The 12,330-nt window shown below is 37.6% G+C and overlaps 1 protein-coding gene across 6 annotated transcripts in view; it reads left to right on the top strand.

Moving 5' to 3' along the window:
* The first annotated feature begins 541 nt into the window (after nucleotides 1–541).
* The window catches only part of WDSUB1 (WD repeat, sterile alpha motif and U-box domain containing 1), a 62,057-nt gene continuing 50,268 nt past the window's right edge, over nucleotides 542–12,330 (top strand). Inside the window, exons 1-5 of one of the 6 annotated variants that reach the window (XM_049888820.1) lie at nucleotides 621–699; nucleotides 1,929–2,144; nucleotides 2,892–3,313; nucleotides 7,266–7,450; nucleotides 11,804–11,896. In XM_049888820.1, the coding sequence (XP_049744777.1) occupies nucleotides 2,916–3,313; nucleotides 7,266–7,450; nucleotides 11,804–11,896 (676 nt within the window). In that variant the 5' untranslated portion in view covers nucleotides 621–699; nucleotides 1,929–2,144; nucleotides 2,892–2,915. Of the gene's footprint in view, nucleotides 1,030–1,928; nucleotides 2,145–2,891; nucleotides 3,314–7,265; nucleotides 7,451–11,803; nucleotides 11,897–12,330 lie in introns of all 6 variants that reach the window. The other 5 variants (XM_049888816.1, XM_049888818.1, XM_049888815.1 and 2 more) reach the window with 5 other exon arrangements.

The following is a 12,330-nucleotide window of genomic DNA, read 5'->3' as shown; positions in this document are numbered from 1 at the left end:
TGGGTTAGCAGCTGTGGCACTTAACCACTACGCCGCCAGGCTTTCAGGGAGGTCAGGGGAGAGCAAAGACAGTGCAAAAACCAAACAACCGAAACAAACCGTTGTCATCGAGTGGATTCTGACTCATTAGGATCCTATAGGAAGAGTAGAACTGCTCCAAGGGGTTTCCAAAGAGCGGCTGGTGGATTCGAACTGTAGCCTTTTGGTTAGCAGGTGAACGCTTAACCACTGCGACACCAGGGCTCCCAAGACAGTATAGGATGGAGCAATTCAGTGGAGTAAAAGAAGAATAAAAAACTTTAAGCTGGGCTAAAAAAAAAAAAAAATTTTTTTTTTTTTTAACCAGACCGTTTATACAAAGCCCCTTTTAAAACTACATTTCAGTGTCACACAGTACTCGCTACACCTCGGGATCTCAGTTTTCTCTACTGAGAAAATACTGCAACGAAAGGCTCCTTCCAAGTGAACCTGGCGCAGAGGCTCATCGTGAATCTGGAGCCAGAGCTCAGAGACCTCACGGTCGGCGTGAGGAAGGGCGCGCATGCGCCATGGCGCTCCCCGTTCCCGGAAGGGCGCGGCCTCCTCCAAAGTCTCCGTGGGCGCCGCCACGCCCGCCTCACCTGCGCGTCACGTGGCCCGCGCGGCTAGCTGGCACCTGAGGGTCGCGCCCACTGGCCCGGTTAGCAGCAGCTGTGGCAGGTGGGGCAGCGCAGCCTCCGTCGGAGCGGTGCGGTTCTGGCTGGCGTCTCCGTCAGCCTGCATACCCTCCAGGTTCTGGGCGTCGGAACTCTGTGTTTGTGGTTCTGAGCTGCTACAGGGACAGGCCGGCACCTTGACCGGAGCGAGGCACGGTTGCGCAGCGTCGACCTGGGAATTGGGCGTCCGGGGGAAGCTCCACCCGGGCCCCGTCCTAGAGCCGGTCCCCGGAAGTCCCTGTGGCCGCGCCCGCTTCGGGGTGAGCGCCCAGCGTCAGAGGCCGCCCTCCTGCAAGGAGTCGCCCGGTCCGCAGAGACCTCGCCTGCGGGGGGAGTAAGTGGCAAGCCTTATTTGGGGAGACTCTTGGCACGTTTCCTGTTTGTTTTGAATTAGATGAGGCTTGCGTGTGTTGACACTGACGAGTTGACTCGGTTTACCAGGGTCTTTAGTGTTTGGCGTGAGAGCTGAGGCAGGTAGGAGTAGGGTGAGAGATCTTCAAAGCAAACTCTTAAACTGACGAGGGCATCCTTCCTTGGCCTCGAACCGCAGGGCGTGCCACCAGGGTGGGGAGGCCAAAGTAAAGGGCAGATAATTTGGTTTGGAAAATTACCGACGTGCAGTTGTGCGGCTGAGATCTGGGAGTTCTTCAGAAAGCACCACCTAATCTTCATTGTTTTTAGCGCAATAACATAAGCAGCAATATGCTAGGTTTTGTTTGTTTGTTTTGGCGGTGTTGGCGTTTATGTTTGTAGAAAACTGGCTGATCTTTTGGAATAAGATGAAAATGGGAAAAGGCACGCTCCATCATTTTTTGTTCGTAGAGATCTCCGTAAATAAGCAAGATTAGGACAAGAGATTATGAATTTTACAAACCAATGTTATATCTTCAGGGCTGATTATTTTCTCATTTTACAGCATTTTCCCACTGCCATAAATTTTTTGGTATTGATAACTTTAATTTTCTAATCATTTTGTTATATTTCGTATACAGTATCCAAAGGCTAGAACTCAGTTGGAAAAAGTAAATATTAACTCAACAAGTGTTTACTCAAGCACATTAGGTTTTATGTGCTGTGAATACAGAAGTGAGCATGATTGTCAAGGTCCCTTACCCATTTGGAGATGACAAGCTAGTGGGGGAGACCACTAAATAAATGAACAAATCAGTAAACAAGTATATTTGATGGTAATTGCTACACTGAGAATTAATATGGGGTGTTGTGTTGCTTTAGCTTGAGAAACCCTGAGGAGGGACACTGAAATTGGGATCCGAATGAGAAATAAAAACCAGCTATTCCAAGAGCAAAGAGAAGAGAATTTCCAGCATAAGAAAACAGCTCTATGAAGATCCAAGACGAGGATCAGTTTGGTCAGGAAGACTGGAAAGAAGGGAGTGAGGGTGGCAGGAGTTGACATCTGAGAACTAGAGGCCAGATCACGTAGCCAGGGTGAGACGCTTGGATTTTATTCTAAGTTTGTAAATTTGTTCTTGAACACAGTCTGGCTAAATCAATTTTTTACCCCCAACTCTTTCATTTTCTTCTCTTGGTTCCTTAATTTATTCAGAGTTGGTTCCTCACCTCAGATCTTTTATATCATTTCATTCTTTATCAGCCAGAATGACAAACCATGACATGATAGCTTTCAACATGCCACTTAAATTTTGAATGAGACCCTTTGTTAGGTTTTGTTTTTTTTTTTTTAATTGAGCAAATCCTACAGTTAGATCTTAAAGCCAGAGCAAATAGCCCTGGCTCCACCCGGTAGAAGGAGCAGCTGAGGCAGTTTGTCAAAAGAGTGAAAAATCTTTTTGAGTTGAGATTAACCAGATCTGGATTGAGGCAGTGTTAAGAGCTAATTAACTATGAGATAGGGCTCAAAGGCAACAAACAATAAACACCTGAGGTTTTGGTTTTGGATGTTCATCAAATCAGTTTGAAGTTACTTGAGAAGGTTCTTTTGCAGTTGTGGAACTTTATACTGGTATGGCAGTGGTAGATGTGATCAGCAGCAGCAGCTATAGTCTTAAATGTTTATGTCTCTCAAAGTTATCCCAAATATGATAGATTGTCCTTTAAAAATATTAATGTAGGAGTTTTCATTGAGCACATTGGTTTTGGCACTTTTATATGAATTTGAGTTGCATTTATGATTCCTAGGATGAAGTAACCTTTATCTTTTTTAAAAAATTGCAGGTTATTTTACTGCACATAAAGAACATGGTGAAACTAATTCACACATTAGCTGATCATGGTGACGATGTCAATTGTTGTGCTTTCTCCTCCTCCCTCTTGGCTACTTGCTCCTTGGACAAAACAATCCGCCTGTACTCTTTAAGTGACTTCTCTGAATTACCACACTCGCCATTGAAGTTTCATACATATGCTGTCCACTGGTGCTGTTTTTCCCCTTCAGGACATCTTTTGGCATCATGTTCAACAGATGGTACCACTGTCCTATGGAATATGCAAAATGGGCAGACTTTGGCAGTGATGGAACAGCCCAGCGGTAGCCCAGTGAGGGTTTGCCGGTTTTCCCCAGACTCCACTTGTTTGGTGTCAGGGGCAGCTGATGGAACTGTTGTTTTATGGAATACACAGTCGTACAAGTTACACAGGTATGAATATGTAAACCATTTTGTTTCAATCTTATTAACAAGTCGTACCCAAAAAAAAGCAGAAAGAAGAATATCTTGACTAATTCAGGAAGCAGGTAATTATCAGACATCACAAGGAAAAAAAATTTGACTTGTATTCTAATGGTCAAAAAATGGAGGTATTTAATATAATTTTTGTCGTAGATGTGCTTGGCTCTGAAAGTTTTAAATTTCCAGTCTTTTTTTTTTTTTCCTTATAAAGTAAGAGTTAATCTTGTTAGACTTACTGTAAGAGGCAAAGAAAACTTAGTTTTACGAATAAGATTCAGTAGTTTCAGGCTTTATTTATGTCACTCATGGCTCAAGTGTTCTCAGTAATAAAATAATGACAGGTAAATCTTACCTAAGAGACACAGATATTTCTCTGACAAGGATTCTTTTTTTTTTTTTCCAATTGTAAAAATGTATATGTAACACATTTCCAATTCAGTATTTTCACATGTACAATTTAGTGACACCAGTTACATTAACCATGTTGTGCAACTATCACCAATATCTATTGCCAAATTTTCTATTATAAATAGAAACTCAGTGTTTCCTAAACAATAACTTCTCTTTTCCCCCTTCTGTCCCTGGTAATCACAAATAAGCTTTGGTTTCTATACATTTGCCTATTCTAGATATTTCATGTAAGTGACATCATACAATATTTTTCCTTTTGTGATTGACTTCACTCATCATAATGTTTTCAAGGTTCATCTGTGTTGTAGCATTATCAGGACTTCATTTTTCTTCATGTATGACTGAGTATTTCATTGTATGTATATACCACATTTTTTCATTCTGTGATGGAAATTTAGGTTGCTTCCACTTTTTGGCTATTGTGAGTAGTTTTGCAATGAACATTAGTGTACATGTGTCTGTTTGCATCAGTTTTTTCAAGTCTTTTGGGTATATACCTAGGGTTAGTCTTGCTGGATCAAATGGTATTTCTGTGTTCAACTTCTTGAGGAACCGCCAAACCGTTTTCCATAATGACTATACCATTTTGCATTCCCATCAGCAATGGATGAGGGTTCCATTTTCTCTACATTGTCGCCAACACTTGCTGTTTTTCATTTTGTTTTTTTTTTTTATCTTAGCCATCCTAGTGCAGGTGCGGTAGTATCTTACTGTGGTTTTGATTTGCTTCTCCCTAAGGGACTAATGAAAACCCTGGTGGCACAGTGGCCAAGTGCTATGGCTGCTAACCAAAGGGTCAGCAGTTCAAATCCACCAGGCGCTCCTTGGAAACTCTATGGGGCGGTTCTAGTCTGTCCTGTAGAGTCACTATGTGTCGGAATCAACTCCGCAGCAGTGGGTTTGGTTTTTGGGGGGTAAGGGACTAATGGAAAACTGGTGGTGTAGCGGTTAAGAGGTATGGCTGCTAACCAAAAGTTCAGCTGTTCGAATCCACCAGGCACTCCTTGGAAACCCTACAGGGCAGTTCTGCTCGGTGCTGTGGGGTTGCCATGAGTCAGTATCAGCTTGACAGCAATGGGTTTAGTTTTTTTCTTTTTAAGGAACCAATATGTTGAGCATCTTTTCATGTGCTTATTGACCGTTTGTGTATCTTCTTTGGTTAAATGTCTATTCGAATCCTTTGCCCATTTTTTGATTGGATTGTCTTTTTGTTGTTGTAGGCGTTTTTTATGGTGGATATTAAACCCTTATGCAATATATGCTTCCCTAAAATTTTTTCCATTTGTAAGTGGTTTCTTCACTTTGTTGTTGAAGTCTTTTGTTGAACAAAAGTTTTTGATTTTGCTGAAGTCCAATTTATCTGTTTTGTCTTTTGTTGCTAATGTTTTTGGTGTTATATCCCAAGAATATATTGTTTAAAACTAGGTTCTGAAGCAATATCCCTGTATTTTCTTCTAGGGGTTTCATGGTTTCAGCTCTTACATACAGGTCTTTGATCCCTTTTAAGTTAATTTTTGTATATGGTGTGAGGTGTGAGTCCTTCATTCTTTCACGTGTGGATATCCAGTTGTCCCAGCGCTGTTTATAAAAGAAGCCATTCTTGCCCCATTTCATGGACTTAGCATCTTTGCCAAAATCAGTTGACTGTAGATGTATTGCTTTACTTCTGGACTCTCAATTCTATTCCATTGATCTTGTGTTTATTATTATACCAATGCCAGGTTGTTTTGATTACTGTAGCTTGATAGTGTGTTTTGAAGTTGAGACGTGCGATTTTTCCTGTTTCCTTCTTCTTCAGGATTGCTTTGACTGTTTGGAGTTCTTTGCAATTCCATATAGACTTGAGGACTGGTTTTTCCATTTCTTCAAAGAAGGCTGTTGGAATTGCAATCAGGATTGTGTTGACATAGATTGCTTTGGGTAGTATTGACATCTTAATGATGTTAAGTCTTCCAATCCATAAGCGCACAATGTCTTCCCATTTACTTAGGTCTTTAATCTCTTGCAGCAGTGTTTTATATTTTTCATTATGTAAGTCTTGCACATTCCTGGTTAAATTTATTCCTAGGTATTTTATTCTTTTAGATGCTATTGTAAATGGAATTACTTTCTTAATTTTATTTTCAGAAATTGCTCATTGCTGGTGTATAGAAACAACAGCTGTTCTTTGTATCTTGTCCTTGTACCCTGCAGCTTTGGAGAATTCCCCTATTTGCTCTAGAAGCTTTCTTGTGGATTTTTTGGCGTTTTCTACATACAGAATCATATCCTACTAAGATTCCTTGCTGGGTGAATGACCGATGTCAGAAAAAGAACTGTTGTGAAGAGTATGGCAATGCATTATCATTTCTAAAAAAACACACTTGAAAAACTTCTTCTGGATAAAAACACATCAGTTAATTTATACTAGTAATGTTATGTTGCCAGTTATCAACATTAAAATCATAAACTTGTAAATGGTTAAAGTAGTCTACCCACTTCTCCCACAAATGGCAGCAGGTCAGCAACTGTGATCATTTAGGCTTAGGGCCTTAGGTTGAAGAAAGTGATGTGTTTTAAGTGGCATTAATAAACCCTTAGCTTAAAAGGGAAAACACAGAATAAGAGGCCGTTAAGTGATTTTGGAAGAATGAAATACAGCTGTTAACTAAGGAATCTTTTGTTTCACTTATCAGGTAATGATTTCTTCTATAGCATAAAACCAGGTACTCTCAAATTGATCTAACTCATGATGACCTCATGTGTGTCACAGTAGAACTGTGCTCTACAGGATTTTTAGTGTCTGATCTTTCAGAAGTGGATTGCCAGGCCTTTCTTTCCAGGCACCTCTAGATGGATTTGAACCTCTTTAACCATCCGCTCCACTTAGGGACTCCTTTCTATAGCATATCTTCCCTAATTTATGTTGTAATTAATGATGTAAAATGGTACTTTACAGTAGATTTAGCTACTGAATGGTATACTGCACTAATTGTTTTTCATGAGTTTATTTTTCTGAACTGAGAAAATAATCATATTGTCAGCTTTAACTTGTTTGCATAATTTTCTTTTTGTAAAGAGTTTATATTTGACCATGAGGTGAAAGTCATTCCTGTTGCTTCTAGGTAATTTTCATTCAAAAGTTGAAAGGAGTTTTTACTCCCAAAATACCTTTTTCAGTAAAAATATTTTTTTTAGCATATGTAAATAGTTGATATGCTTTGTTTTCATTTTTATTTTAAGTTTTGTAGATTTCAGTGTGTTCAGACTTGCCATGTATATAAACCTAAAGATAATGTGAACTTAAGTTTGGACCTCTATAGCTTAGCCTTAATCCCCCTTATTTTTAGAAAGCATATCTCAGTTTATAGCATACAAATGATATTTTATTTCCGTAGGCATTCTTTGCCCATTCTCTCTAGTTCCATGGTAGCCATTTAACTTTTTTTCTCTATCAATCTGTTCTTCGAGTCTATAATGTAAAGTAAAAGATGCTCTGAAATGACAACACCCTTTATTTGCTTTATTTCAGATGCGGTAGTGTTAAGGATGGCTCCTTGGTGGCCTGTGCATTTTCTCCTAGTGGGGACCTCTTCGTCACTGGCTCCTCATGTGGAGATTTAACAGTGTGGGATGATAAAATGAGGTGTCTGCATAGTGAAAAAGCACATGATCTTGGAATTACCTGCTGCGATTTTTCTTCACAGCCTGTTTCTGGTTAGTAATTTTATTCTTTTAAGCTCTAGTAATTCCTGTTCATAATTTGCATGTGACTTTTAGTTCTTTTACTAATTTTCATTTCATCATTAGTATAATGAGGAGCCCTTTTAATTCATTTTTACAAAGGATACATCCTTCTCTATCTTTTTTGATCAAAATGGAGTCATAAAGAAATAGTATGTGGGGAAATTGGGTTCTTTAGTATGTTTAGGGGATGACTGAACTTAGTACAGTAAGTCCAGGTTCTTTGGTGATTTAGAGAACTTAACCCTATTGGTTTTACTTATGAGTTGGCTATGATTTTTTAATACACTATATTGACATTCAAATGGAAATGTGAAATAGAAAACTTAGAAACAAAAGCTACATTTTTCTACTTATTTATTTTTTACAAAAGCTAAATTTATAAAATAACATTTTGGACAACACATTTCATTTTTTAAAAAGAAGAAACAAAAGCTCTTGAATATATAGACTCTTGGAAACTCTATGGGGCAGTTCTACTCTGTCCTGTAGGGTCGCTATGAGTCAGAATCGACTCGACGGCACTGGGTTTTTTGTGTTTGTTTTGGTTTTAAAAAGATACGGTGAATTGAGAAGTTTTCTTCTTTGCAAGTTTTATTTTCCTTGTTAGGATGGAAGTTTCCCTTTAGCCCCTTCCAGTCCTGACTAGTGCTGTCTCATAACAGTGTAATGCAGCCATATATGTACATTTAAAATTTTCTAGTAGGCACATACGTAAATTAAAAAATTTCTAGTAGTAGATGAAATTGATTTTAACTATATTTTATTTTACTTGATATATCCAAAATACTGTCATTTTGAAATTGACAATATGAAATTATTAATAAGATGTTCTATCCTTTTGTATTTTTTAAAATCTGTGTGCACATTACAGTACATTTCACTTTGGACTAGCCACATTCCAACTGTCAAACAGCCACATATCACTGCCTTATTGGACAATATAAGGTCCCCTAGACTTGTGTTTTTGGCACTCTGGTATTTTAAACCCATCATTGGCTTATTGAGGTAAGATTAAAAGATTAGGGTAAGATAAAGACTCAAATCCAAAAACAAAGCCTGATCCGTTTCCTGCATCATTGCAAGTCACTCTTGGCTTCCTCATTCTCTTTGCCACACTAAAAACAAAACCCATTGCCACTGAGTGGATTCTGACTCATAACAACCCTACAGAACAGAGTAGAACTTCCCCATAGGGTTTCCGAGGAGTGGCTGGTGGATTCAAACTGCCACATTTTTAGTTAGCAGCCAAGCTCTTAACCACTGTTCCACCAAGGCTCCTTTGCCACACTAAAAAAAAAAAAAAAAAAAACCAACACTAGCGTTCTTTTATTCCTGAATTTTTCTGAAGGTTTTACATACGGCCCCTTCACCTAGTTCATTCCTAGTTATCCTTGAAGTGAAAAACCACTTCAGGTGAGCCTCCTCTGTTCCTACCCCCACACTCAGTCTAAAACATTTCGATAAAAGCTTTTATTTGCACACTTTGTTTTTTAACAGTACTTAGAGAGGTATCACAGTTTTTAATTACTTATTTATATAGATTGTTTAATGGTGTTTTCTCTATTAGATTGTAAAGTCCAGGTTGGGTCCTGAGTTGATTTTATTAGTAGTGCCTGGTACATAGTAGACCTTGAAATGTTGATTGATGAATAAGATTCCTTTTCGTGGTCTACCGAAATTTTTTGCTTGTTTGTTTTTGTTCTTAATCTTTAAACGTCTTGTAGCAAATTAATAGATTTCTTTTTCATGTACTCAATCTTATATTTAACTCATCTAATTTTATCATAATAATTTGTTCTTTTAATATATTGTTTTGTGTTGTTTTATTCTATCAAGACCAGCTTGTTAGAAATAAGAACCTGTGGCACCTTACAGGCACTCAGTGAATCTTTGATGAATTTCACAAATGTGGGGAGATTTAGATTTCTTTTTTTATTCTGAATGCTCTGAAAATAGATTTTCAATCAAAATACTACTTTTACATGAATTAATGTTAGAATAAAACTAAGGCCATCTTTGTTCTGCATTTTTAGAGGGATGTACAGCTGATGAGACTGGAAAGGTTCACTAGTCCAAGCAGAGAGTAGCCTACCCTGCCTTTAGAGCATATTTCAGAGTTACTTTTCTCTCAGTATAGTTTTAACCTGCGCTCCTTCTTTGGTCTTTGGTACTTCTGATGAAATAGATACCACTCTTACATGTCAGAAATTCCATGAAACAGAGTGATATTTGCTTTAACATCAATTATTATAGGAATTTGTGGGCACTACTGTATTTCCTTCAAAGACAAAGTACATAATTTTAACTGGTAACAGTTATTTATTATTTAATTTGTTATTTGTTAATATTTGTAAATACTTAAGACATACTGACTCTCTTTTGTCTTTGTAACATTTCGCTCAAATAAGGAAAAATAGTTGTGTTTGCCCCTAAGGGTAAATGATCATTTTTCTTTAGTTTTTAAGACTCAAACAAAGCTTGGGCTAGGTTATTGTTAAATTTTTAATATTTTTTCCTAAAGGAAAAGATATTTGTAGATATTATATTTAGGTATTAAGTATAGGCACATATTTTAAGCTCCGTAATTTTCTGTTGTCTTAGCTGAATTCCCACTACCTAAAGTAGAGAATTAACTTTACAGAATTAACTTTATGTTAGTCAAGAAACAAAGAAAAAAATAGTTTTCCTGATCACAGATAACACTTAAATATTTTGTTATCAGCCACTTACTGAATAAAATATTTTACCTTAAATAAACTTAATGATTATTAAGAATTGCGTATGCCCATCAAGCTCTCTCTGAGAAGGGATGCGCTTTGGCTGAATGTATGCTACAAAATAAAAAATGCTGTTAAAATGTAGACGTTTCATGTAGTAAAAAAATTTTTCAATGAAATGGAAGTTAATTTGTTGTATGATAATAAAGTATGTATGCTTTAAATGAGACAGAGTTCATAGAAAAAAATTTTTCTCGTGCTCAGGTGTATAAATTAAATCCCATGTACTGAAATTTGCAAAACCTGACTACAGTCTTAAAATGAATACTAGACTTCTTAATTGTGCTTACTGCCTGTGACTGCCAGAACTCCTTTTGATGAGGCTGCATCAGTTACTTTAGATGGAACTCATATAAAATTGAGTTGATGATATTAATGTTTATTTTGCCCACAAGTACTTATCTAGTGGATATATACACAGAAATTACCTAAGCAAGCATAAACTAGTGATTTTGTGTGACATCAACCAAATTTAACTGATGACTGCCCCTAATTTTGTAATATTTTTCACCAGATGGGCTGAATTGATGTTATTTTGGATTTATATAATGCCAGCCTTTGTCTTGGTTAAATACAGTGAAAGAAATCTTCCATTATTGTTCCATGTGAGTTATAGACCAAGTGTCTTAGTCATCTCGTGCTGCCGTAACAGAAATACCACAAGTGGATGGCTTTAACAAAGAGAAACTTATCTCCTCACAGTAAAGTAGGCTTAAAGTCCAAATTCAAGGTGTTAGCTCCAGGGGAAGGCTTTCTTTCTCTCTAGGGCCTCTGGAAGAAGGTCCTTGTCCTCAATCTTCCCATGGCTGAGGAGCTTCTCAGGGACCCCAGGTCCCAGCTCCTGATGCTGCTTTCTTGGTGATATGAGGTCCCCAACTCTGTGCTTGCTGCTCTTTCCTTTTGTCTCTTGAGAGAGAAAAGGTGGTACAGGCCACATCCGAGGGAAACTCCCTTTACACTGGATCAGGGAGGTGACCTGAGTAAGGGTGGTGTTACAGTCCCACCCTAATCCTCTTTACATAAAATTATAATCACAAAATGGAGGACAACCACACAATACCGGGAATCATGGCCTAACCAAGTTGATACATTTTTGGGGGGACGTAATTCAATCCATGACACCAGGCTTTTAAGAAATTGCTATGTTATGAAAAAGTTAAATTGGGAATGATTAAGCATTTAACACTGAAGTCATAACTGACTTGTCTTCCTAATTTTCTCCATCAATGTCAGCCTCATAGACTGTTAGAGGATACTCTAGGCTTAGTGGCTCAATAGTGGCCCCTGCAGCATTGAGTTGTAGCCTTAGTGGAAGGTAGATAAAAAGCCCTTTTATTGTAGCAGCTTTAGGGGTTACTTGTAGTACCTTGTTAAAAAAAATTCTTTAACTGACATTTTGTTGTGTGGTATAAATTAATACTGTTTGTGAATTCAGGTTTAATGAATAGAATTCATGTATCACAGTATCACAGAAACTGAATTTTTTTTTTTGTTAAACGTGCTATCAGTTCTTTGTATTTATTTTTAACAAATTTATGTTTGTTAGATGGAGCACAAGACCTTCAGTTTTTTCGACTGGCATCGTGTGGTCAGGATTGCCAGATCAAAATCTGGATAGTTTCTTTTTCCCATATCTTAGGTATGTATTCAACTAGTAGTATCCTAAAACTACTTGTGATCCAGATATGAATTCTATTTTATTTACTCTGAATATCAGAAAGTGTAAAAATATTTTTTTAAGAAACATTTCATCAAAGTAATACATACACATGATTTAAATATTGGATGCTTGCCGCCACCTCACCACCTCCACACACATTCCTGCTCCACGGAGGTAACCACTTTGTACTTACTCTGTTTTCAGCACTTTTTGTAATTTTAAGAGTTTCTGTAAATATCACTTATACCAGTTTTTTTTTTGTCCAATTCACTTTAGTTACTGTTGATAATGTGTTGTTATTTTTCCATGCATTGTACTATTCCTTCAGGTGACTCAGTCAAGAAGCATATGTTGTTTGGTTTTGGAATACAGTATTCCTTTATATATTTTTAAGAATATTTTCTTTTCCATTT

The sequence above is a fragment of the Elephas maximus genome, chromosome 6 (genome assembly GCF_024166365.1).
Source record: "Elephas maximus indicus isolate mEleMax1 chromosome 6, mEleMax1 primary haplotype, whole genome shotgun sequence".
NCBI lineage: Eukaryota > Metazoa > Chordata > Mammalia > Proboscidea > Elephantidae > Elephas > Elephas maximus.
Note: the sequence above shows the minus strand (reverse complement) of the source record. Positions and strands in the feature narration are given on the sequence as shown.